General features: G+C 40.3%; 2 protein-coding genes across 2 annotated transcripts; one reads left to right on the forward strand and one right to left on the reverse strand.

Annotated features, from left to right (window-relative positions):
* Positions 1-3299: 3299 nt before the first annotated feature.
* Positions 3300-10095, reverse strand: clic5a (chloride intracellular channel 5a). The gene is made up of 6 exons (XM_023839327.2): positions 9853-10095; positions 6618-6727; positions 6352-6477; positions 5808-5914; positions 5265-5431; positions 3300-4572 (listed from the first exon to the last, which is right to left on the reverse strand). The coding sequence occupies exons 1-6, from the start codon at positions 9913-9915 to the stop codon at positions 4411-4413; spliced, it is 735 nt and encodes a 244-aa protein (XP_023695095.1). The 5' UTR covers positions 9916-10095; the 3' UTR covers positions 3300-4410.
* Positions 10096-14813: 4718 nt separating this feature from the next.
* On the forward strand, positions 14814-23716 carry fam167aa (family with sequence similarity 167 member Aa). The gene is made up of 3 exons (XM_023839183.1): positions 14814-15112; positions 20089-20882; positions 22316-23716. Exons 2-3 carry the CDS (start codon positions 20520-20522, stop codon positions 22577-22579), a joined length of 627 nt encoding a protein of 208 aa, XP_023694951.1. The 5' UTR covers positions 14814-15112; positions 20089-20519; the 3' UTR covers positions 22580-23716.
* Positions 23717-24971: the final 1255 nt, after the last annotated feature.

The raw sequence follows: 24971 nt of genomic DNA on the forward strand, positions 1-24971 counted from the left end.
ACCTGGGATGTCCCATTGCCTACGAAATCCGCGAACTTGTGTCAACTGCACGTTTCTAATTCTGACAGCCAGGCTTTAGACACACCTTTGCCATTAGCGTCCACATTTCTACAGCAGCTTAGCACCTATTCTTTGAGTATTAGCACCTCATAATGTGTGGGAGCCTGTATGCTGTGAATATCGTTCACGCTTCACCGGTACATGCGCAACTGGATGCCATAGACATCTTGGCTGGTGACAATACAGGAGTCCCACTAATGTCCCCTGGAATTTCACTGAAAAAGCTGCCATTTAACATAGAATGTCAAGAGCCAATCAGAGAATTTAATGAGCCAGTCAGAGAATGCCATGAGCCAATCAGAGACTACCATGAGCCAAACAGAGAATGCCATGAGCCAATCAGAAAATGCACATTGTTTGGCTTATTTTAACATTTTAAAAACACAGAGCTGTTACTACATAGCAATAAAAAAAAAAAAAAAGTAATTAAATAACAACAAAAATTATTCTGCTTTAGATTTTCCCCAGGATCCACACATCAACTGCACTAACAGGAGTAAACCTCTGCAGGTGTCCTTTAAAAATGAAATTAAAAATGATTGAACTATAAAATGATTGAAATTAGTCAGGAATGTGTCTGTGTCAGAGACAATGTAAAACATAAAATGCATGATTATCCCTGCAGGTCTATGAACAACTGTTCATGAACAACTATCAATGGCTGGAAGCTTCACAGACTTGCATTAGATTAAAAAAAAAAACTGGAATTTCTTGCAAATTTTCCACCCATGTTCTTCGCATTCTACAAAAGCTATACTTAATCTACAATTAATCCAAAGAGTAATGATGATCAAGTTCTTTCAGACCAAGACATGGAAATATCACCATAACCCACCAAAAAACAGCTTGCTGAAGTTTTAAAACATCAAACGATTCATTATTGCCTGTAAACATAATATCTAAACCAACAGATAGGGGGTAAAGGTACTTAAAACCTTTTGTGTAAAAGGAAAACTAGAATAGCTCTCAAAAACATTTCCATGGACAACACATCATCGACAGGATGAGAAGAACCGATGTGTTATACCTCATTTAACCTGGGCACTACGTTGCTGAAATATCAGGAAAGACACATTTCAATACATTTAGACAATGTACAACAATTAAATTATCGCATGTCAGTGCTATCTGAGCCACAAACTATGAAATACTTCAAAACATGCCTTAGATTACACTGTAAAGGATTACAGTGAAGAAGTTCAAGCAGACGCCATGAGGCATTGAAAAACAAACTCAGGAATGTATTGGCAGTGCCCAACTGTAGTCTTTCTCAAAGGCTTAACTTAACCATTGACCTCAAAGATTTAACCCAAGAGATACATGGCTTTTAGCATCAGCGTCACTACAACACTTCAGGTTTCAAAAAAGGTACAGAAAAAGATTATGAAAAAAATCCCTTTAACTGAAATATATGCCATTATGAAACCTTGCAGCTGGATCACAAAAAGGTTCTGCAACTAAATACTGAATAAAAAAATGTAACATATATGGAATATTGGATGAAACACAACACACAACACAACAGCTTCTTGAGATGCATTACACAAAAAGGTGAAAAGATACACTTATTACTTCTCGATTCACCTCTTGACATATGTAAAATAATAATAATAACAATAATAAAGGACAAAGCCCACAGCTTTGTGGAGAGAGAGAACGTCAAAGTACAGGTACAGCGGCTTACTTTTTTTTCTTAAACAGAAGTATGAAAACGGCCTGGCCCTTGAGTTCCATCCCAATGAAGCGGAATGTGTTTCTTAATAACACGCAAAACAGGGCGGAATATGCAACGTGGGAGAATAGAGCCAGAATATCCAACGGAGAATCAACAGCAGAAGCAAACTAAATAAACACATGTCAAAGGCATTAAAGCCACGACTTGTTGACAGAAGCCACAGGATAGGAGGAAACATTTGATGCCTTGGCCCATTTTTATGTATTTATTTTATTTTGTTTGACTTTCGCTTTTTTCTTTGCGCGTTGAGTATTACAAAAATCTGCGCGTACAGAATAATTCCAATAACCGTGTCAATACCTTAGCTACAATGTTTATTTCCACACCGGGATTTACGCAACAGAAATAGACAAAGGGAGGCAGGATAGAATTCAAAGACTGATTCAAAATATTACATTAAGCACTCAATACAAACAACCTGTGCTGGTTGTTACACATTTGTCTTTTATTGTGGTTGAAAAGCTATTCATATAGATATTTTTGTTATCGATTTATTTGTGTAAGAGCTACATGTAACCTGTCATGGACTAGTTAAGATTAAGAAGGGAATTAGCAAATATCTGTTAATGATCTCAGTAGTAAGTAACTGTCACGGGATGTTGTTTCAGTTTTGTCAACTGGGGATCAGTGTAATTAGGTGATTTGTTTGCATATCATCTTGAATTTTTGCAAACTTGATTAATAAATGTACGGTCTTAAATCAATGAACAAATGAATATATAAAAGATGGAATCGAATTTGGTCAGTCTTACCCAGCCATCACTGGGTTTCCAGGCCATATACTGGAAGCTATGGGAGCAAGGCAGGGAATAACCCAGGATGGGGCACTGACTCCTAGCAGGGCACGCATACGCACACCTACGGACAATTTGGTAACTCCAAATCACTTTAGCGTGTTTTGGACTGGGGTAAATCAGAGTACTGGGCTGAGATGATACAGGAAGATCATGCATGAGAACTTCAGGCTCAGAGGTGTAAGGCAACAGTGTTAGGCACTACGCCAGCGGTCAGCCTTACCTCCAAACCAACTTACGGCTTTTTGGTTAAGGCTACCGTACTTTGTGACTGTGACCACTAGGTGGAGCCAATGACATGTAGTTTGAACTAGATGGCCAGCCCATGCCACCATGCATATATAAAAAAAATTGCCATTTTACCCCATGGCGTGAATAGATTACATGTAATCTGAATATCAGAAATTCTGGTTGCGTGACAAGTTTTCTAATTACGACAAAAACAAGTCATGACCATACATATGCGTGTTGCAATTTAGGTTTATTTAAATCCTACATTCCTCTCACGTAGGTATCAAACATTACATTGTCTATGTCTGAATATAGCTTAAAAACGCCCAATTTAGTAAACAATGTGGTGACTGTGTCTTTTAACTACAATACAATAAAATAATCCATGTAGAGGAAAAGGCACTAATTACAGAACATCCATTTTCATCTGTTTGTCCAATTCCCTCTTCACCTCATCTTGCATAGAGGCTTAGCCAGCAGAGCCATGTCCCTATGGGAGAACATGCAGACTTCAGATACAGAGCTTGGAGGTGGGATTCAAATTCCCAACCCTGGAGGTATGAGGGAACAGTGCTCCCCACTGGACCATCGTTATACCTAATTTCCAATCTGAAGAATAAAATACCATTGATTACCAGCAGGTTGTGCTGTCTGCCTTTTTTTTCTAAATTTACTCCTTTACATTTCAGAATCAATACGTTCTACCCTATTATTCACACTCTTCCTTTTCTTTTATTTATGTGCACAAATTATATACAAAGTATCACTATTAAAATAAAACAATAAAAGAATCAGATTACTAGAATTCAATATTTTTATATCCCATTCATATCTTTAAATCAAACAGCTGTCCAGTTTGCACGTATGCATGTATGTTACAGAGAAAAGGAAGATTTTGTACTATCACACATTCAAATTAAAAGAGTATTTACATGCTGCAATCAGAGTATTTACATGCTGTAATCTGTCCACTTATCCTGGATGGGGATTGGGGGCGGAGCCTGTCTCTGGAAGCAAAAGGCAGAAGGCAGCAGTACTCCCTAGATGTGATGAGTACATCGGAGGGCGTGCACACCCTCGTGCGCCAATTTATCTTAGTGTGTGTCTTTAAAAATAACAGTACCCAGAGAAAACTCACACGACATGGAGAGACTGCACACGCATAAATTTGGGTCTGGATTTGAACCCCAAACCCTGGAACTGTAAGACAACAACTCAACCTGCTGTGCATTTACATACAGGAATATTGTTCACGCTAAAAAGTTAAACAAAATATTTTCAATGTCCATGCATCGTCTTCCCTATACATCACATTATATAAAAACCTTGAATGAACAACAAGATGTGTAATAAATTTGTGCAAACCTGCTCTTTGTGTATTATAACTTATCCTCCAACCACTTATAATGGTCAGAGTCATAAGCTAATAAAAATCTAGTAAGCTAATATTTCTATTATGGTCTCTCTGTATTGTTTGAGTCGCCTGGAAGGGTGATAGAACATCTCATTCGTTGCATGTTCCACAAATAAAAATGTCTAATGTTAGATATGGGAATGCGACAGCTGCTGCCACGGTCCCAGGCGGCTTCACTAAGCCAGCCGCTTTGCGACATCCACGTAGGCCAGCTCCATCTCCTGGTTCGCCGCACACGTGTTGATGAACTCTTCTCGTTCATAGGCGTTCTGTAGGTACCGCCGCACTCCGGCCATGTCCTCCGGGATGTCAAAGTCACGGTACTTCTTAGCGACAATCTTAAACGACAAGCAAGCAAACGAATTTAAGTATGTGACTACTCAAAATGCACAAGCAGAATTATCTTCTCCTATTGAACACGTTTTTCAAAAGAATAGTCTCAAAATTGGCCTAATTAAAAATAAGTTTAGGTGTTTTATTTTTATCTACATTATTTGTTTTTATGTACATTAATTGTCCCTACTAATCTTATTTTAAGCTATTAGCTTTGACACAGAAGCATGAAGCTTTATATAATGTGATATCGACTGTTGGGTTGGTAGATTATGTCCATCCAGTACTTGCACCCAGGTTGTGGAATGAACTGCCTCGTCACATCAGGCTGGCTATTAGCCTCTCTGTTTTTAAATGCAAAGAAGGGATCAACCCATGGTGTGGTGCGAACCCATCGCAAGGCACATTTTCCCACAATTCACTCATACACCATTCACTCACACACCATTCACGCACGCACATGCACACCTATGGGCAATTCGGTAACTCCAATCAGTCTCAGCATGTATTTGGACTGTGGGGGGGAACTAGAGCACATGGAGGACACCCTACGACGAGACAGGGAAACCCTGCAAACTCTACACACATGGAGCCATGGCAGAGACTCAAACGCTGGTCCCAGAGGTGTACAGTGCTAGCCACCCCACTTACAGCAATATAGTATACAGTACGTAACTAGTGAAAGTCATTAATCCACCTTAACAATGTGTAGTTTTGGCAGGAGGTTGCAATCAGCCAGAGTCAAGTCATCCCCATCCAGAAACCTCCGGCTGCTGTTGGTATCTTCTGTGACCTCATCAGGAAGGGGGGTGTTCAAGTAGACATCCAGTTTCTTCAAAGCTTTGACCAGTCCCTTCTCCAGAGCTGTGTGGTGCAACTGGGTTACTAGTGTGCAAAATCTGGCCATGTAACATTACTGGTTGCAGTATAATTTTTAAAATATTCCGTGATGCTTACAATCAGAAAACGGTCATGATGGAATGACTCAACGCCGTATTGAACTAAACGTTCAATATTTATAATGCATGAAGGAAATAATGTGTAAATAATGTCAGGCTCACATTTTCTTTGGCACTCAGACTGTGACTGTCAGGAAGCACCATGAAAAGGAGGGAACTTAAACACACAGCCACTAAATTAAAAGTTCCTATTTCAAACAGCCTCGCATCCAATTTGCATGAACATTTTGAAGAGATTAAGATATAGGGAAAAGTGAGACATATATTATCCCGTTACTAACCAGCATTGGCCTCTGGTTTTGTGTTCTTGATGTATGCCGAAAATTTGGCAAAAATGTCATTCCCAGCAATATTTGATTCCCTCTGCTTTGCGGCCAGTTTAGGATACCTAAAGAAAAATAATTGCTTAGTTATTTGTCTGCTGGTGAGTTTTTTGACAGGTAAGTATAATGGGATGTACAAGTTTTAGGTTTAGGTTTTTGAAGAAGCACACCACCAAAACACAAGAAGTATTATACATAGTCCAGTGTCTCTGGAAGAACTGGGCTTAAGCACCTTGCTTAAAGGCCCAATTGTAACACTCTGGTAGACATTGGATTTAAACCCATGACCTTCTGATTGCGAGTATAGAGTACAGCAGCCAAAACACATTTCTGGTTGGTTTACTCATGGGCGTCACCGCCTTTAAATCTGAGGGGGATGTGTCCCCCTCACATTTCGTAATTATTCATTTGGACCCCCCCACATTTAACATAAAATATTAGTTTTATGCCAGTGTGTCCCCCCTACATTCAAAATGCTTCTGACGCCCCTGGGTTTACATACTTGGGAGGCGCTAGGACTTCTTCAAGGAACTCCTCAATCTTATTGATATCAGTCTTGACCTCTCCATTAAATGTGAGGAATGGTGGATTAGTTCCTGGGGCCAGATTATTCAAATCAGGTGGTTTTCTGCAGAAGATAAAAAGGCATTGATGCCCGAGAAGCTCCTTTTCTACCAGTGTTTTTCATCTCAGGCTGACTTCGTTTTTTTGAAAACACAATGCATAATAAACAGCCCGGTGTGCCCTGAAGGCTGAACTATGACATACCTCTTCATATCAATGGTGGTGATGTTGAAGACCACACCTTTGAGCCACAGGATCATGAATAGGCGTTGGGAAAAAGGACAATTCCCAATACTCTCTCCATCAATTCCTGCCTGACAAAGACATGAGCATACATATATATTATGTGAAGACCCCTATTAATTAGAGGAATTGCCCAATTAAGCCACACCCATTGCCGACACAGGTGCATAATTAAGCACACAATCATGCAGTCTGCTTCAACAAGCATCAGCAACAGAATGGGTGGTCATACAGCAGAGGTCAGTGACTTTCCACTTGGCACCATCATTGAATGCCATCTTTTCAATAAGTCAGTTCATTGCTTGATCTGTCCTGGTCAACAGCATGTGAAATTATTGTGCAGGTAAAAACTCCTGGGAGTAAGTTCTGCTGAGAAGTGGTCGGCCACACAAGCTCACAGAAATAGAACTGATGAGCCAACATCCATACCCAACCTGAATGGCCGCAAATCCCACCAGCAATGTTCCAACATCTAACAGAAAACCTTCCCAGAAGAGTACAGGCTTTATAGTAACAAAGGGTGGAGTAACGTCATATTAATACCCTTGGTTTTGGAATGAGATGCTGGTCAAACTGGTGTAAACATACTTTTGGTCATATAGTAAACCTATGTGATTCTCCAGTGATTCTTACCTACATACTAGTTAATGAGTAATGGTTTTATATTTATATAAGACAAATATAACTAAGATAAGATACAGGTAAATATTGAAGACAAATATACCTATATTTTTCTGGGACGTCTATTTTTTTCTATGCATGTATTTAATCATTTCAGAATATTCATCTTTAATCCCTCGTTTAAGGACAGAATGAAATTAGCAGTATAAATGATGTCTCCGGACCTGTCTTGCATGAAATAACTATCAATTTTATCATCATTGACAAAAAATATTCGATGGAAAGCTTGAATGGAAAGCATTATTTCACCAGCATGGATAAAAACATCCAGGATTAAGAGACCAGATTGATATAAAATGTGTCCACTAGGACTACAGCAGTGCAAGGAGAGTGTTAGATTACACCGGTGTGTGGGCTCAGTGTTGAAACAACCGTAACCTCACTGCCAAAATATCCACATAATACCTGAAAGTGACCACCCTGGATCGAACGGAAGGCAATTATGTGTAAAGCTAGCTCTGCAAAACCAAACGACATGGTACCCTTACATGCAGGTAAGTTCACAACACACACATTCAGAGGCAGGTTTTTTTTTTTTAAATATCCATCCATCCATTCTCTGTAACCACTTCTCCTATTCAGAGTTGTGGTGGGTCTGCAGCCTATCCCAGAAGTCATGGGCACAAGCCAGGGAACAATCCAGGATGGGCTGCCAACCCAACACAGGCTAAAACTAACATGTAAATGGTATACAAAAATGCAGGGCTATTTTTGAGATACATATCTATAAAGCCGTAGAAAAACTCTATTTGTGCAATGAGTCATAAGCAAATTTGCATACTAATCAAAGGGTATCACATTTTTACGAGGGATAAATTTGGAAATCTAATCCTGTCACTGAAGACTGAAGAGCACTTGAATTATTCATGAAAATTCCATTACTTGCTATGTTAGCTGCTGGACAGGTAAGAGTTTTCAAAGAGCAAGGTTGTACGGGAGAGCTTATGAACCTCTCAAAGTTCAGTGCTATTTCAAACTAGCTTTAGGGCCATGGCAACGAAACTAAATGCTTCTCAAGCTGTCTAAAAATTTACAAAGTGTTGCTCTTTGTTTATTATGAGGTCATCTGAATTCAGACAAGTGTGTAATGGTAAGGCAGGATATGTTTAACTGACATAACTAAAATGTCACTGAGAAGACTGGGTTTTAAGATAGGCATGGAGTTACATTTTTTGTATGTTGCATTTTTACACGAAGTTAGAAGTGTTTTTAGTGAGTATTCCAGAAGGAATTATAACACAAAACTTACAAAAATTGGGAAGAAACAGAGAACTTTATTCCCCGAGCCCTTCAAAGGAAGACTAGAAATTGGTGACTTTAAACAGTATTGGCATAGGCCTATTCACGTTGGAGAGTAACTGTTATTTAATTAATTTATTTATTTATTTTTAACTGGACACTGTATAGTCATCGTGCATGGCAGGAGTGTAGAACTGATGAGGTCACAGACCAGTCCACAAATGTCATATAAACTTGCTTCAAAGAATTACAAAGGACAACTGCAAGTCGGAGTTATCAGGCATTGGCGTTTTACATACTCACATTCTCTGCTGCGCAAACGCACAAACACCTTAATAAACATAAGCTACTACCACTGCAAACTGATGGACAGCCACGGTGCAGAAAAACGCAGGTCAACAGGTATGTGGGTGGTTAATTGAAGGCGACTAAGCTGATCTTGTTCATCATAACCCAGTCAATTACAATCATCCATTTTCATAGAAACGTTTACTCTTCCAAAACGGATAAATTGAAACTGATTATTTACGATCATTCCATTTTCATGCAGAAGTCATCACACTTGTTACTGAGCAGTGCTTAAACTGCCAAGCTCTTTTGGTTTGCAAATAGGACCAGCATCCTGGACATGTATTTCATTTAATTAACAAATTTTATACTGTCTTAATTTGAATGGCCCCTTGCCTCCAGATCGAGTCATTATCAAAATTGATACGATATATATATACAATTATAAAACCATTACGATAATAAACCATAAACTTAACGTCTTATTCTATGTCACGTGTGTGGGAACGAAAAAAAGTATACGGGGAAAAAAATGTATATAGAGGTACTTTCTAAACTTGTGTGAAAGCTTTAACCCGCAGAGTAGAAATAAAGATACATCTTTAATTAATAAAAAGATTCATATTTAATTAGATTAAATATCGAAATATGAAGAAAAAGAATAATTCTATCAGAATTATTCATTATATAAAATTTATGGCGACCTGTGTTCTTGTAGTCATCGGACATCTTCCAATGAATGGCGTTCATTCTTCACACAACATCAGGAATCGGGCACTGGGCAAGGTGTGATAGTAACTCTATCACAAGTGTCACGTTACGGGAGCCTTATTTTAAACAGAGGGATGCAAGCTCAGTACCTAGAAGTTTCTTGCGGTAATATAAAAACGCACTGGGATCTCAGATGGCTTTTATAACATTTCTGTTATGCATCATTTTAAAATAGATTAATTTTGTTACTGACGAGTTACACGCAAACTCGTCTTACCTTCACAAAAAGCTCAACATCAGGGTCCTTGTCCTCCCCGTTTATGGAAGAGTCGTCTGCCATGCTTAACTTTACCGGCTTTTATCGGTCCCAAGATCGGTGGCGCGTCAGGTCTCGTCCGTTATTGTCCCTTTTGCGTACATCCTAAGTTTCCTTTTGTCCAGGCAATCTGACGATCCCTGTCTTTTTGCAGCACTATGATTGCTTAAATTAGCTCTAGCAGTAGCCGCTTCACCTGGAGCCCAGCTGTCAGTGCATTTGGGGACTCGATGTCAGGGGAAAGAAATAAAATATCCAGGAGGGTGGAAGGATGCCTGGCAGGTCAAACGTGGAGGAGAGGAGGAGCTTGCAGCCTCCTGAGCTGTGGTGCATGTGGCCTCTTCCGAAGCTGGTTTAATGGCACATTCATTTTTAAGAATGGGTGAGGACACAGTAATGTAGATTTTGTAGGTTAGTGTAGGCAAACTCTTACGCATGACTGACGTCATAATCCCTCATCGCAGATTTTTCATTGCAAGCTCATTGGGCTCTAAAACACCGGGAGTGATTTCAACCAGATAGGAGTAGGTCAGTCATTCTCCTATAATCAGTTCAAATATCTGCATAATACTATTCTCATTCTAATTGTGATGTTAGGAAGATCTTTATACTATATACAGTGATGGGCACAGCCAACCGAAAAGTTAGCTTCCATAACCGCTAATCTGCTAACTCCAAGGTTTAATTCAATAACGCTAAACTGATAAACCACAACAAAATTTAGCAGAAGCTACCAATAACTGCTAATTTTTTTTATATGAATTTAGCTTCGGTTAGGTGTTTGGCTCTGAAACCCTTAAAAACATACTTAGAGAGCTAAAATCTGAACTTGTTTAACACTGAAGTCCCAAATGTCAAACTAGAGTGATTACCAAGGGATATTTAGCACTTATCATTGGATTCTGTAGAGCAGGGGTCTCAAATTACCGGCCTGCAAGACATCTTTTCATGACTTTGTCATAGACAAATGTACAGTAGGTAAATATTTGTAGGTTTTTAGTTAATCTTATACATCAACACATTGTACAACGTAAGGGAATTAAATATGTTAAGTATAGCTGTATAAATAATTTGTGCATGTAGGCAATCAACCATTTTCTTAATTGGAAAATTAAATTCCAATAAATTGATAGCAGCATGGGGGTGACATGTTGGTGCAGTGGGTGGTGCTGTCGCCTCACACCTCTGGGACCAGGGTTCGAGTCTCTCATGTGTGTGGAGCTTGCACATTTTCCCTGTGTCATCGTGGGTTTTCCTATGGGTACTCTGGTCTCCCCCACAGTTCAAAAACAGACTGAAGTTGACTTGAGTTTCCAGATTGCCTGTGTGAGTGTGTCCTGTGATGGGTTGGCACCCCATCCTGGTTTGCTCCCTGCCTTGCACCCATAGGCTGTGGATCCCCTTTGACCCTGAACAGGATAAGCAGTTACATATCTGGTATATCCATAGCAGGCTGAATCTCTAGATGACTTAAAAAGGACATTGCTGCCTTGGAAAAGGTTCAATGTAGGGCTACAAGGATGATTGCTGGTCTTAGAGGAATGTCTTATGATGGAAGGTTAGCTGAGCTGGATCAGTTCAGCCTCACACAAAGGAGATCAAGGGGGAACATGATCCAGGTATATAAGATTCTAACAGATCTTGATGCTGTTCAGCCAAACATTTTAACATTTTAAACTGAATTTGAGAAAACACTTCTTTACACAGCGTGTAGTTGGAGTATGGAATAGTCTTCCTACTAGTGTAGCAGAAGCTAAAACCCTGGGTTCGTTTAAATCAGAGCTAGATACAATTTTAACAACTCTGAGCTATTAGCTAAGTTCTCCCCAAACAAGCTTGATGGGTCGAATGGCCTCCTCTCGTTTGTAAATTTCTTATGTTCTTAAGATGGATGGATGGATGGATAGCAGACATCCCACCTTAGGCATATTTATTACATGGAGGAGGATGAAGAGCATCCAGAGGCAGGGGGTCAGGGGGCACCAGGCCCAGACACACTGCTCGTCTCACTGTTGTGCTCTGCTACTGCAAGCCTGGTCTCTCTACATTGAGTTTACCTTTGATAATGACCGTCAATAATAGAATGTTTAGTGTAGAAATCCACAGACCATAAAGCTGACCAGTTTGAATCAGCAAGCAGTCACATGATTTTTGTCTACCCTTATTCAGAGCGAGAGATACGTCTATGATATATAGCCTAGACGTTGAAAGTATAGTGAAAGATGTCAGTTATGTAATGTTGGTATGACGTCAGTTTGACTATCAACAGATCTTGTAGCTGTCTATTTCCCCTGAGAACCGCTGACCTCACGTATGAAAAATAGGCCAAATCTCTAGATGACTCGCCGCTGCTGTGAGGTGTGTGTCGCATCTGACACACGTGTCTCCGGCAGGCAGTGCGGTTTCTGTAACCTGTTAACATGGGCGCCGAAATGAAAATGAACATTCCACAGCCGACATGCAAACGCCACACAGCCGGTGTGTGCCGGGCTTTACGGTAACACCGTATACCGCGATATTTACAGGTATGGTATTTTGGGTAGAGTGTGGTATTTTAGTTCAAATACCGTATACCACAGTATGGACCGTGTTAATGTCAGGATGGTATGACGATACTAAAAATCCCCCCAAGATGTGATGCCAGCAGTACAGTTTGCCAGCCAAGGTGCTGCCAACTGGACAGGACGGGGTTGTGGTGGTGAAGCTTGTTGCTGGCTAATGTTACTGCTGCTGAATAGCGGAACGGCATATTTCCAGGACATTGCGCATCCCTGCATTCCAAGAATAATTTGGCATACGATCAGAGTTTCAATCAGCCCTACCCAATATAAATCTGACTGACTTTGGTCTCAACCATTCATTAATTTTCCAATTCCTTACCTGGTTTGCAGACACAGAGAGGCTTGCAGCGTCCTGCAGCCTGGAGCAAATGGCTGGCATGCAGCCTGGACGGGTTGCCCGCCCACTGCAGGGTATATATACACTCACAAGCTACAGGCAGCAGACACACCAATTAGACTAACTGCACATCTTCGGAGAGGAGGAGGAAAGCAGAGTACCCAGGTGGAGCACGCATGACACAGTGACACCATGCCAATGTTTCACACACACAAACACACACTTCACATCTTTATGGGGACCGTCCATCCATTTCTATGGGATGGCAACCATAACCCCTACCTAGCCCTAACCTTAACCGCAAATAAAGTAATCGTAAGTAATAAAATCATTTTTCCCCAAAAATAGTCCCCACAACATAAAAATAACAGATTTTATCACATTGTGGGGACATTTGGCCTAGGCTATATATCGTAGACATGAAAAAAAATATAAATATTGTGATACTGTGGGGGCTGGACTGTAAACAAATTTGGTCCCCACAATGTAATATATACATACACCCCCCGACACACACACACACACACAGAGCGCAGAGGGGGATTCAAACACCAACCTTGGAGCTGTGAGGTAGCAGTGTTACCTTCCTCTTCTGACATCACAGTGAGATCAGCACACAGAAAAGAGAAGCTCTGGATTTTTATGCTCATTCTACATGCGCAGTTGCACTAGTACAATTAGATGAGCAGCAATTTCTACCGATGCATGCACATACTGTACATTTATGTAAAGAAATGTAACCAGAATAAAATACATTAGTCACGCATACAGAAAGTATAAAACGAAGTTTGTTATATTTGAGGTTCACGATATTGCACTGCGTTGAGCAGGCATGTGGTGTTCTTCATCTTTCACCAGGATGCAGTATGAAATTAAATGATCCTTTATTTGCCATTTGTACAAGTATAAGTGCAGGTACACCGGAATGCTTATTTCACACATTCCATCTTCTCTTCTTTGAGACATTCTAACATGAAGCTAAGCTTCTTCTGGGGGTGCAAGGTGAGAGAGCTCAACCAGTTATTCATCCACACAAAAATTAGTAAATACATTCAATTTAAAGACCCCCCATAAATTCTGATTAAATTATTACTACACATTGATATGATTAACACAATCCATATTTTCAAATATAATGTTACAGTACTTTTTAATTTCAATGAACGTAATATGTGCAAATAGCATTTTTTTCTGACCAGAATGGCGCCCCCTACACCCACTGTATAATCACTTGTGTTTAAGGTGAACAGACCACACCAGTTCCCAAGCTTCACTTAAAAGAGTCAGAATAAAGAGCCAACTCGCTTTTGATTTACCCTTTTGCCATTGATTTCAGACTTGGCCGTCTCGGATTGACCTTCTATTTTGAAACGCCCAAATGGAAACTAAATTCAATCAATAAAGAATCAGGACTCCTACAGGTCCTTGTTTAGATAACCATTCGTCGATTTTCAAAAGTCAGGTGGTTATAATGTCACGTTTTCAAAGCAATGATCTTTTTCTTCCTGTATTCCCCAGAAACTCATAGGAAACGATATGAATACTACCAACCGTGGGTGCAGTGGGGGGGGGGGGGGGGCTGCAGTTAGGAAATTTGTAACATAACTGGATTGCTTAAATGGGGCCCAAAATCTCTAGCAATATCCCTGCTTTCAATTCCATACAATAAAACTATATGCAATGAACAATGATTCATCCCAGAATAATATATATTGGGGGATATTCAGACGTGCTCAGAATGCCCCCCCCTCTCCCGCCCAATATATATTATAATTATGGCCTTGGTCCCCCCCAACCCACTGTTGACTACATGGCTGCAGTCTTGTCCAGAACAGACTTGTGCAACAAATATTCTACACTGCAGCATTTTCCGTACGACAGGAAGGTAAAATGCGTTTGCTGAATAAACAAATATACATGGAATGAACAGTATATGATCAGAAAGCCATTAAATCGGACGGCTTTAGGACAGCGCCATTGCGCTGTGAATACCCACTGCTTGCTGTGCCATATGTCTGGTCCTCTAATAAATCCTTAGATGAGTCGCACATTGCAGCAATTCGGGCGAAGCTCGCAGACTCGCGGCGCATCACTGCTTCGTCTGCGGGCAGCCGGCACCTGACAACGCCCCCTCTCCTCTTTTCCCCGATGCACAAAATTATGCATTAAATTTACCTCTGAATGGGGAGAGTCAATGCACTAACGTGATATGCGAATCGTGTTGGATGAAATAATGGATTGTTAAGTCAATTAGGAAAATCAGGCGCGTCTTTAATACGGAGGCGAAGAAAAGCTGGATCAAGGGCGCATCAGCGAAAAACAGGTGAGTCAGCGCACTTGCACTTTATCATTGCATTTCTGTTCATTATCCAATCACTGGAAAAAATGAATTAATGCATGACTTGTTTTAACAACACAATTATTAGCGTTAAAATAATAAGCATAGGCTCGTATTCTTCCTGTTTAACGAATCATTGCCATTGAATGACCATCGTTAAGCATTCGTTTAATATTTTATATATTTTATATTTCATATTTTATAATGTTTGAACGTAATGTGTTGTCAAGCAATCAAAATGTTGTAATGCTGAATGCTACGTTTTGGTAGTGAGCAGCGCATGTATTTGTAATTATAATACTGTGGATTTCCATATCATTTATTAAAAAATATTGGTCCTGCCTTACACGCCAGATGGCACGCCTGTCCTGTTTATGTGAACTGTAGGCTACCAAACAAGACGCTAGTCTCAGCCTATCACTTACAGTCTCCGTTTATTCTGCAAGACGTCTGGGGCGGCTTAGGTTATGCGGTTCGTGGGAGTTTCGGCGTCAATTCACCGACTACATTACCTCTCTCTTACGTGGCCTTGAAGCGGGTCTTTGCAGTGTAGCCCTGTGCACAAATACTGCATTGTAGCGTCTCCCGGATGCTTTGGCCCGAAATAAAGCCTTTACTTGAGGTATCGCTCCTTGCTGCGGTAAGGATCTAACCGAGGTAATGTGATTAATTAGTTCACTCCAGACGGGAATTTGAAAAGGTACTTTGGTCCTGTCTCCCAAGAGATTTTTTTTCATTCACTTATGTGGGACAAAGTTTCAGAAAAGTATAAAATGTTTCTCATAGCCATGCATCATGTATAAACCCACACTGTAGTTTGTCATTTAAAAAGAATATATAATTACCTATTTTGCGAGACATATCCTAGATATAATGTTAGTTTCCCACGGCATTGAACTTTAAAGTGCATTCTGAGTTTAAATAAGAGGTACCTGTTCTTCAGGGTATAGTAGGGGTATGGGTACCCTGGCAGATTCAGGGGGGCCAACACTTTACAGGGGTCCTTGAATATGTAAAATCATATGTAAAATTTAGAGGGGGATCCAGGATGACATTTGTCAGGGGCCCCAGAAAGTCTAGGGGCCCCAGAAAGTATAGGTGCCCCTGGCTGGACTCCGACTATGCTATGAAATATCTCTGTTAAGCATAACATTTATTATATATTTTGGCAAGTGAGCTAGATGCAAACAAACTTTTAGTTTTGAGTGGGGGGAGGGAAGGTATTTATTTTAATATGTGTACTGCTGTGTCTACTGTTCAATAACAGTGGTGATGACAGATGTACAAGTTTCATGTATCTGCTGAAAAGCCCCCCCAATAACAGCCCTACTGACCCCCTGATCCCGGGGCCACCGGACTGTGTCCCCTCTGAACTTAAGCTTGCACCTGTCAGCAGGGGTGTCTCTAGAGATTTTGGGCCCCCATCCCAGACCAATCCAGTTCTGTTCCAATTATTTTGCACTTGGAATCATCCTAACCTCCCCCCCCCCCCCCTCACAGCGCCCCCTGCCTGTCAGTGATATAAAAACTTCCCCAGCCTCATGAAAAGATCTGTAGCATTAAGTTTATATAACATGCTTATCATATACCAGTGCTTCATCAGTGCTTTTGTTATAGATATTTGACAAAATAATAAATGCAATGTCCCTAATTTCCCGAGACCCACGACGTATGTATAATCATTAAATGAACAGACATTCCAAACAGAAAAAGAATATGCCCCTGCATTCTTATGTATTATAGCAATAGTACAAGTTCCGCCAAATGTTATTCCAGCTGAACAAATTCAGAGTCTAATGGATTTTCCAGAGTGAATGATAAATTCATAAAACACAACGGCTCTTCTTATAGACTGAACTAGACTTGGATGACGTCTCAGGTAACACTGGCCCTCTCAACTATTCCAGATGTTAAAGCTGTATTAGAAAGCTACCAAAAATGTGGCAAGTATTTGTAGTATTTGAGCAGTGTTGACATGGCGGTCGAGGAGATTTGTTAACTCTCATTAACTAGGTAGAGAACACATGTTGCACTTCCCTCCTCCTCTAATTAATTTGCCTTAGTACTTGTTATCTAGTTAGGCATTCAGCCTGCATAATCAAAGTAGTGTGATCTAATCCTTGTCAGAGGGACACTATGAGCTACTTCAGGTTTTACAAACTACTTTAAAGCTCAAAGGCTCTTGTGATTGGCTAATTAGTTCAATTCTTCTTGTGCTTTGACTGGTTTGTTTCTTTGATTAAAAGACTCATCCATCTGTTTCACATTAACATTAGTAATACATTCATGATTATAGGAGACTGACCAATCAGCACGCAGCACGAGTTCAGTGCTTAAGTTCAATCTGGGTCCATTTAATTGAAATAGTTGAACTTGCAGTACACAAAAACCTGTCGTAGCTCATAGGGTCCCTCCTGATATGGATTAGGTGATTACCCTAAATCAAGGAAGTTAAGACTGAGTTTTTATACTGTTCATCAGAATCCAAAACCTTTTATTGCACAATTATGGTTTGGTCTGTGGAAAACAAGGACTTACAGAAATGTTCTCAGGCAATTCAGAGGCTTTGATGCAATCTGGTTAAAAAGGCTGGAGAGTAAAACTTATTCTCACACTCAAACAAAGCTGCCCCATGAACAGTAGGAGTCTTCCTATCAGGTTAATATATCCCATTATGAAAATCATCATTGATGTCTCCAAGGGAAATAATGGTTTCCATGGTTTTTTCAACTAACAGAAAGCATTTTTTGAGTGGGGATAAAATAGCACTACAAGATATGACTGGATCCACACTGGACATGTCAGCAACCTTCTGCGTATGAAATGGGGTAGAGGCCTTTATTCATTTGGAGACGCCAACCAGCTTGGGTGAAGCACGTCTTATGGATGCATCTGTTGCAATGCTGGAAAATTCTATGAGCCCTAGAGAGGTGATTTTGTAGATGCTGTGAGTGCCCACTCAAGGTAACACCAATAGCTTGTATGGAATGTGACAAACAAACCTTTGTGACCTTTCTGCCTTATGATTCCAAGGCCTCCTGCCAACACCATAGAGACCATTCTGGGGGAGTGATTAGTGCTGAACTTTATCACTGGGAAGGCAACAGCTACACAGAGATTATTCATATGAAACTGGTTTATAGGTCTGTAAAGTCAGCTGTGTTTTTTTTACCGGTGAGGTATCCTTCAGAAGTATATATAAAGTTAATACGTTTAAATTTTCCCATGAGGCTGACCAGGATAGAGGGAGGATATAAGGGAGATATATGGATGGATGTGTGGATGGTTGGATGAAGTGTTGGACAGACATTTAAATATAGAAATGACATGGCATGCATAATGTAAATGTGTTATTGAATTTGGATGGCAGTAATATTTGCTGAATAAAACTCGGACACCTGCCATATTACCATTCTGAAGTATCTCTTTGGTAACTTCAAATATAAATCAGTATATCTCAGAACTGTGCTTCAAAGAAGCAGTGAGGTCAGTGAAGAAGCAGAGATGTACTAGTTGAAAACAAACTTCACCCCTTGAACTCGTCTAATAAATGATCTTTTTCTTAATGACAGAAACTAAAAGACCTGTGTCATTTTGGAAGCTATTGTTTCTTTGCAGCGTGAGCTATCTTCCTGGAATAGTGTGGAGTCACTCTAAAGAATGAATCCATTATTTTGTTTCTACATGCCCTCTATTAGTGCTCCTTGTCATTAATATTGTTTCCCCTAAAAAGGCCACGTAGTTCACAGGCACCTACAAACTGCATCCTTTAGTGAGTGGGGTGCCATCTCGGTTGGACAGAAAATGCACCAGGCGACAAATGGAAAAGAAAGCTATAAATGCCGGCACTCCTGGGGTTCCCAGTTTAGCAGGCAGATGGTTGTCCCAGATTCAATAATCATTTTCCAGCAGGGTAGCAGAAACTTGGAAACACATGGCTGGGGTCCCGCCTGACAGTCTCCGGAATAACCCCGAAAATAAACCTTGAATGTGCCACAGACATGATTATAATTTTAAAGTTATGAGGAAGAGTCAAGAGCAATAATTGAGCAATTGTCTGGATGGGAAGACCGGATGGTTTCACAATGTTTGGCCTGCGTTGCTCGGCCACACTGGAATTAAGGAAGTTGTTGGACCAGGAAGTTTTCAGGAGTAAAAGTGATGATGCATCTGGTCATGTTTGTTGTTGTGGAAACGGCCTGCTCATATACAGTAAGGATGTAAATTTTGGTGGGAGCAGGCTACTGTTTTGCTATGATACATGATCACGATTAGGTCAGTTTTGTTATTTTTTTTCTGATTAGTGAATTGACGCTTCTGAGAATTAATTACGCTTTCAATGTCATCTAAAAATTTGGATTGAGGCACGGATTAAGTTATTGGCTAGTTAGTATATTTTTATATTTATTTTCACTATCGAATCACCTGGTTAATTTAGGTTTTTATTAGCTTGCTGTATGTTCATTTTTATCTGTTTTACGAATTATCAATTTTAAGAATGTGTCATTTACTGTAGGTTTTGATTCATAGGAAGCCAACAGATGGTTGCGCCAACTAGCAGCAGCACTGGGTCTTGGATTCCCATAATGCAGTAGTCAGAACTGAAGCATGAGTGAATAGCCTGTGATGTTAGGAATCCTACAATGTTTCATGATGAGCAAATATATTGCTGCAGCAAAGCATGCATTGTGGAAAACAGGCTTAACATAGGACAGGAATAAGAGGAAATTCTACATTCCACTTATAGTAAAGGAGCTGAAGGAGCATGAACTGAAACTTACTTTAAATGCAGACTCAAAACGAGGATGAATGAAGGATGAACTTTTCATGATTAACTTGCAAACTGACAACAAAAAAGTCTTTTCATGAACAATCATGAACACGTTTTTTTTTTTAAATCTTTTACTATCCAGGAAAATGGAAGATAGAGTGTTTCATGTATGTCTTTTTCTCTTTTATAGAACTGGTTTGGTACACGGACATCCTCTTCATTGTCTGGACTTTTTTATTTTCTCTGGATGAACATCATATCTAATACATCACAAAACACAATAAGCACAATGAACTACAATGGCTTTAATTAGATTTCCATTATGCACTCTTACCTGTATCCAGACTAGTATTTCATTTCTGAATGAAATGAAACAAGTTTTATTTCGCAAAATGAACTGCTAAATACTAGTGAGACCTGCCAAATAAAGTACAGGATGAACATTGATCCCTGTCTTGAAATCCATTTCCATGTTTTGTCAGCTTAACGTCAATTAAAACATCTCATTAATAAATGCCGGAAGGCAGAACTACCACGGATAACAGTTACTGATTTATTGACAATTAGTGAATTCTCAGAAATTTTCTAGGGATCTTTGGTGTGTTTTTTCTTAAATTGACCATGGATAAAGTGTCACCCCCGCAAACCAATACTAAGGACAAAAGTCAAAGTGACCAGGAGGATGTTGCTGTTGTCCATGACGACCACCTTAGAAAGCTGAAGGCTTTGACAGAGAAGCTGAGGTTGGATATACGGAAACCTTCTTATTTGGAGTGGAGGGCTCAGCTGGAAGCTAAGAGCATGAAGGGCCTCAAAGGTCAGGAAGAACAGGCTGGGCCCAAGGACAAGACACTGTCATCCCTGAGGTGGCCAAAACGACCGCTCTACGGCTCGGCAATCATACAGGACGGCAGTCTGTCTTCAGGGGGTCTGAGAGGGTTTGGCAGTATTGAAGAGGCTCTGATCTGGGTCAAGAAGGAGCTGGTAAGGAGCCAATACCTACAGTTTGTTCTGATTTCTACACTAAAGGAATGTTGAGTGACTGTGGTCCAGTTCTGAAAGTTTTATATCTACTACAGATTATGCTTTGTTTGTATGTACTTTAAAAAATGTGATGATTCTAATATTCACAGCTCTGGAGAAAAAAATTAAGAGACCACAGCACAGTTTTTTTTGTTTCACTTATTTCTCAATTTATGGATGTGCATCTGTGAATAATATATATTTTTTTGCAAACTGCAGCTTGCAAACTGCTTCTCATTAAAGAAGAGCTTCTTCCTTGCTTTATGGGACTTCAGTCCTGCTTCTAGGAGCCTGATATGAACTGTCCTAGCAGTGCACTTCACACCTGCACTTAATGTTTCCCCATTCCTTTTGAAGGTCACTTGATGTCATCCTCCAATTCATGCGAAACTGTCGGATATGTTGACAGTCATCTCTGGAGATAAAACATCACTTCCTTCCTTTACCTGGAAGGTTGCTGGTCATTGAAAGTGTTTCCTGCTTCACGCTGTTCTTGTGTATTTCTGGCTTAGAAATTTTGAACCTGGAAGCAACCTGCTGCTCAGCATAACCTTCTGCCAGCAGAACTAGGATTAAACCAGAATTTAAAAATGCACATTTGTTTAAAAATGTAGAGTGGTCTTAATTTTTTCCAGAGCTGTATATAGAATGAAGTTCCACCCATGGGCCTGTGGTTTGTGAGAGTGGCTCCAGGGTTTTACTGAAACACTGCTTTGAGTAACTGGTTAGGGAAAATGCACCGATGGATTATTTGGTGAACTATTCACCAGGGGGCTATTCCACAAGGACTTCCCAGGATTTCCCAGTTAGCTGGATAACTTAAGCCAAACATGGAGACTGCCCGATAGCAAGAGAGGTACGTGACATTCCTTACATTTGGCTTAAGTTACCCGGCTAATAAAGAAGTCCGGCTTCGTGGAGTGCCCCCCAGGATTTGTATTACTTCCCCAGGAATACATTTAATTCATTTTCAGACAATTTTATTTGAACAGTAGAAGCTTATAGTTTGTGTGCTGCCTGGGATTTGAACTCACAACCTTTGTGTTGTTAGTGCAATAGTTCTCAATCCTATTCCTGACATTCCCTCTGCCAGAATGTTTTCATTCCAACCCATGCTGCTTTCAACCTGCCACATTCATCATTAGCCTATTAAGGACCATCTGAGCCTGGGAAGATAGGGTTGGAGTGAAAACATTGTAGCGGGGGGGGGGGGGGGGGGGGGGGGGGGACACACCAGGAACAGGACTGAGAACCACTGTGTTAGTGCAAAACTCCATTTGTTGAGCTATAATAGCTATGATAACCATTCCTTTACAAAGCTTGGAACCATAGACATAATCCTAAGGGTCCTCAATAACATGCTTGAGATACGTAGATGTTGTTTCACGCCATAGACGGAGATGCGAGTACAGGACCAGCAGCTGGCCCGGCAGCTGATGCGCCTGCGCAGTGACATCAACAAGCTGAAGATCGAGCAGACGTGCAGCCTCCACCGGAAGATGCTTAACGACGCCACGTTCGAGCTGGAGGAGCGCGACGAGCTATCGGACCTGCTCTGCGACTTCCCCGTCGGCACAGGCTTCAGCTTGTCAGCGCCCCTCAAAGTCATCGGCGTCACGAAGATGAACATCAACACCCGTCGCTTTTCTCTCTGCTAGTGTGCTAAAGAGCGGCCCTAGAGCAGTGGTTCTCAAACGTTTTTGGACTATGTACCACTTTGGATCAAATCAACGTGACCAAGTACTACTTGGTTAAACAACTCTCTTAGTCTGAATACAATATGTGTGAGCATGTGTGAGGTGGAGATTTCAGGTCCAGAGAGTATGAATCCAGAACCAGATTTTGTTTCAACCAACCAGTTGAACACCCTGTGACTGTGACTCGTTATTCTCAACTGGTTGGTTGAAACAAAATCTTGGTCTGAATTTTTACTCTCTGGACCTGAAATCTGTACTACTGGCACACACAAAAACACCATTTCAGTGTGAGGGGTGAGCTTCTTTGGTATGCAAAAGCTTTGAAATGTCAGGGATTAGTTTATTTGTGATAAGATTTGAGCTTCACTCCAGGCCAGCATTCATGTAGCTATGATATTTTGTTTTTTCAGTGCACACAACAAATTACCATGGTCTTCTGGTATACCACCTGGCGCCGCTCTGAATACCACTGGTGGTATGCATACCACAGTTTGAGAACCAGTGCTCTGGAGAATTGTCCACCAAGCAGTAGATTTCACAGCATGTTCTTGTAGGTCCACATGCACTGGAAAATGTTTAGTAGTTCTGGTCTCCCACCCAGCTTCATAAGTGCCAGCTTGATGTGTGACACACTGATTACTCTGGAAAATTCCAGACCTGTAGGCCCTGCTAACCTCTCTTTGCCAGCCACTTGGAAATTATGAATTATGTAGAACATGCTATCAGCGTGGTTATGTGATGTGAGTAAACGCCTTAATGCTGTGTGACAATGATTGTGTCTGAACTTGTGATTGTATCAAAGCGTAGTGGCAGGGTTGATTTTAGTGGTGTGGCACTAAAATGTCTTATTCTTTTAAGTTTCGGGCTTTTATGTGATTAATTAAATCTTATATAATATTATTAAATATTACGATATGTAATATCATACGGTACACCGTGATGTATATGTTATGGAAAGCACAGCAAAGTGTTCCTGGTGTGGATAAACATTTCAGTTTGATCTAGTTGTATTGGTTTTAATTACAGAATTTACAGAATTAGAATATCAGCAATGTCACGACGAGCTTATGCAATAAATATTTACATTGTTTATTTTTATTTTAAACTATTATCGAGTTTATCGTCATTTAAAAAATAATTTTAGATATGAGTCATATGTGTCACGGTTGCGGAGAGGCGAGCAGGGAAGCAGGGGAACGGAGCCAGGAAGTCGGGTTGAATGGGGTTTATTCGAGGAAGACGGGACCGGGGAAGCACAACAGGCAACATTAATGACGAGTCTGGGGAAGACTGACTCAGACGAGGACTAAATACAAAAGACAAGCCACGGACAACGAGCCACAGGTGAGAACAATCAGGGCGAAACAGGAGGTAATGAGGTGGGCGTGGCACACATCGGGAGCGGACGGAGCGGGGCGTGACAATATGGTTGTATAATGAAAATATGACAAAAACTGTATATTATTTTTGGTGGTGGTGGGGGGGGGGGGGGGGTCACCTTCGGGAATTGAAACAAATCACTTATGTTACAAATTTGAAGAAATACATTGAAGCTTGTGATTGTGGATAGAAGCAATAAGAAAACCTACATTATTACTGATGTGAAAAAGGCAACAGGACAGTAGCTTACTGAAGAAATTAACATGAAAAAAATAACAAGAAATCCAAATAATGTTTTAAAGTAAAAAATCACATTACATTTACAATTCATTCTAGAGAATGAAAATATCACAAAAGAAACCAAAAGTAATAAATACCTTGATGTATTCATTCATTAAAAGTATTTATAGAATTATTTTGATTGGTCCATGCAACAGGAAGCCTACTTTTCACATTAATGATGCAATAAACAAAATTCAGTATATTGCAATACCATTGCAAAATTACTTCGCTTGTGTATTAAAGCACCCTCCACAATAATTGGCACCCCTTGTAAATGTTTGTAAGAAAAAGGGTTAGAAAAAAATCTACCTTTCAGTGAAGTAGCTTCATCTCACACTGAAAAAATAAGAAAAATCCAACCTTTCTTTAAAATAAATTTATTCAAAGAAAAACAAATCCTTCGTCAAGAAATAATTATTTTCAATAAAAACACATGTGCCACAATTATTGGCACCCCTGCATTTAATACTTTGTACAACCTTCCTTTGCCAATATAACAGCACTGAGTCTTCTCCTATAGCATTTTATAAAGTTGGAGAATATCAAGCAGAGCATCTGAGACCATTCCTCTTTACAGAATCTCTCCAGATCACCCAGGGTCCTCGGCCCTCTGTTCTGCACTCTCCTCTTCAGCTCAGCCACAGGTTTTCAGTGGGGTTCAGGTCAGAGGACTGAGATGGCCATGGCAGAA

The sequence above is a fragment of the Paramormyrops kingsleyae genome, chromosome 14, assembly GCF_048594095.1.
Source record: "Paramormyrops kingsleyae isolate MSU_618 chromosome 14, PKINGS_0.4, whole genome shotgun sequence".
Taxonomy (NCBI): Eukaryota; Metazoa; Chordata; class Actinopteri; order Osteoglossiformes; family Mormyridae; genus Paramormyrops; species Paramormyrops kingsleyae.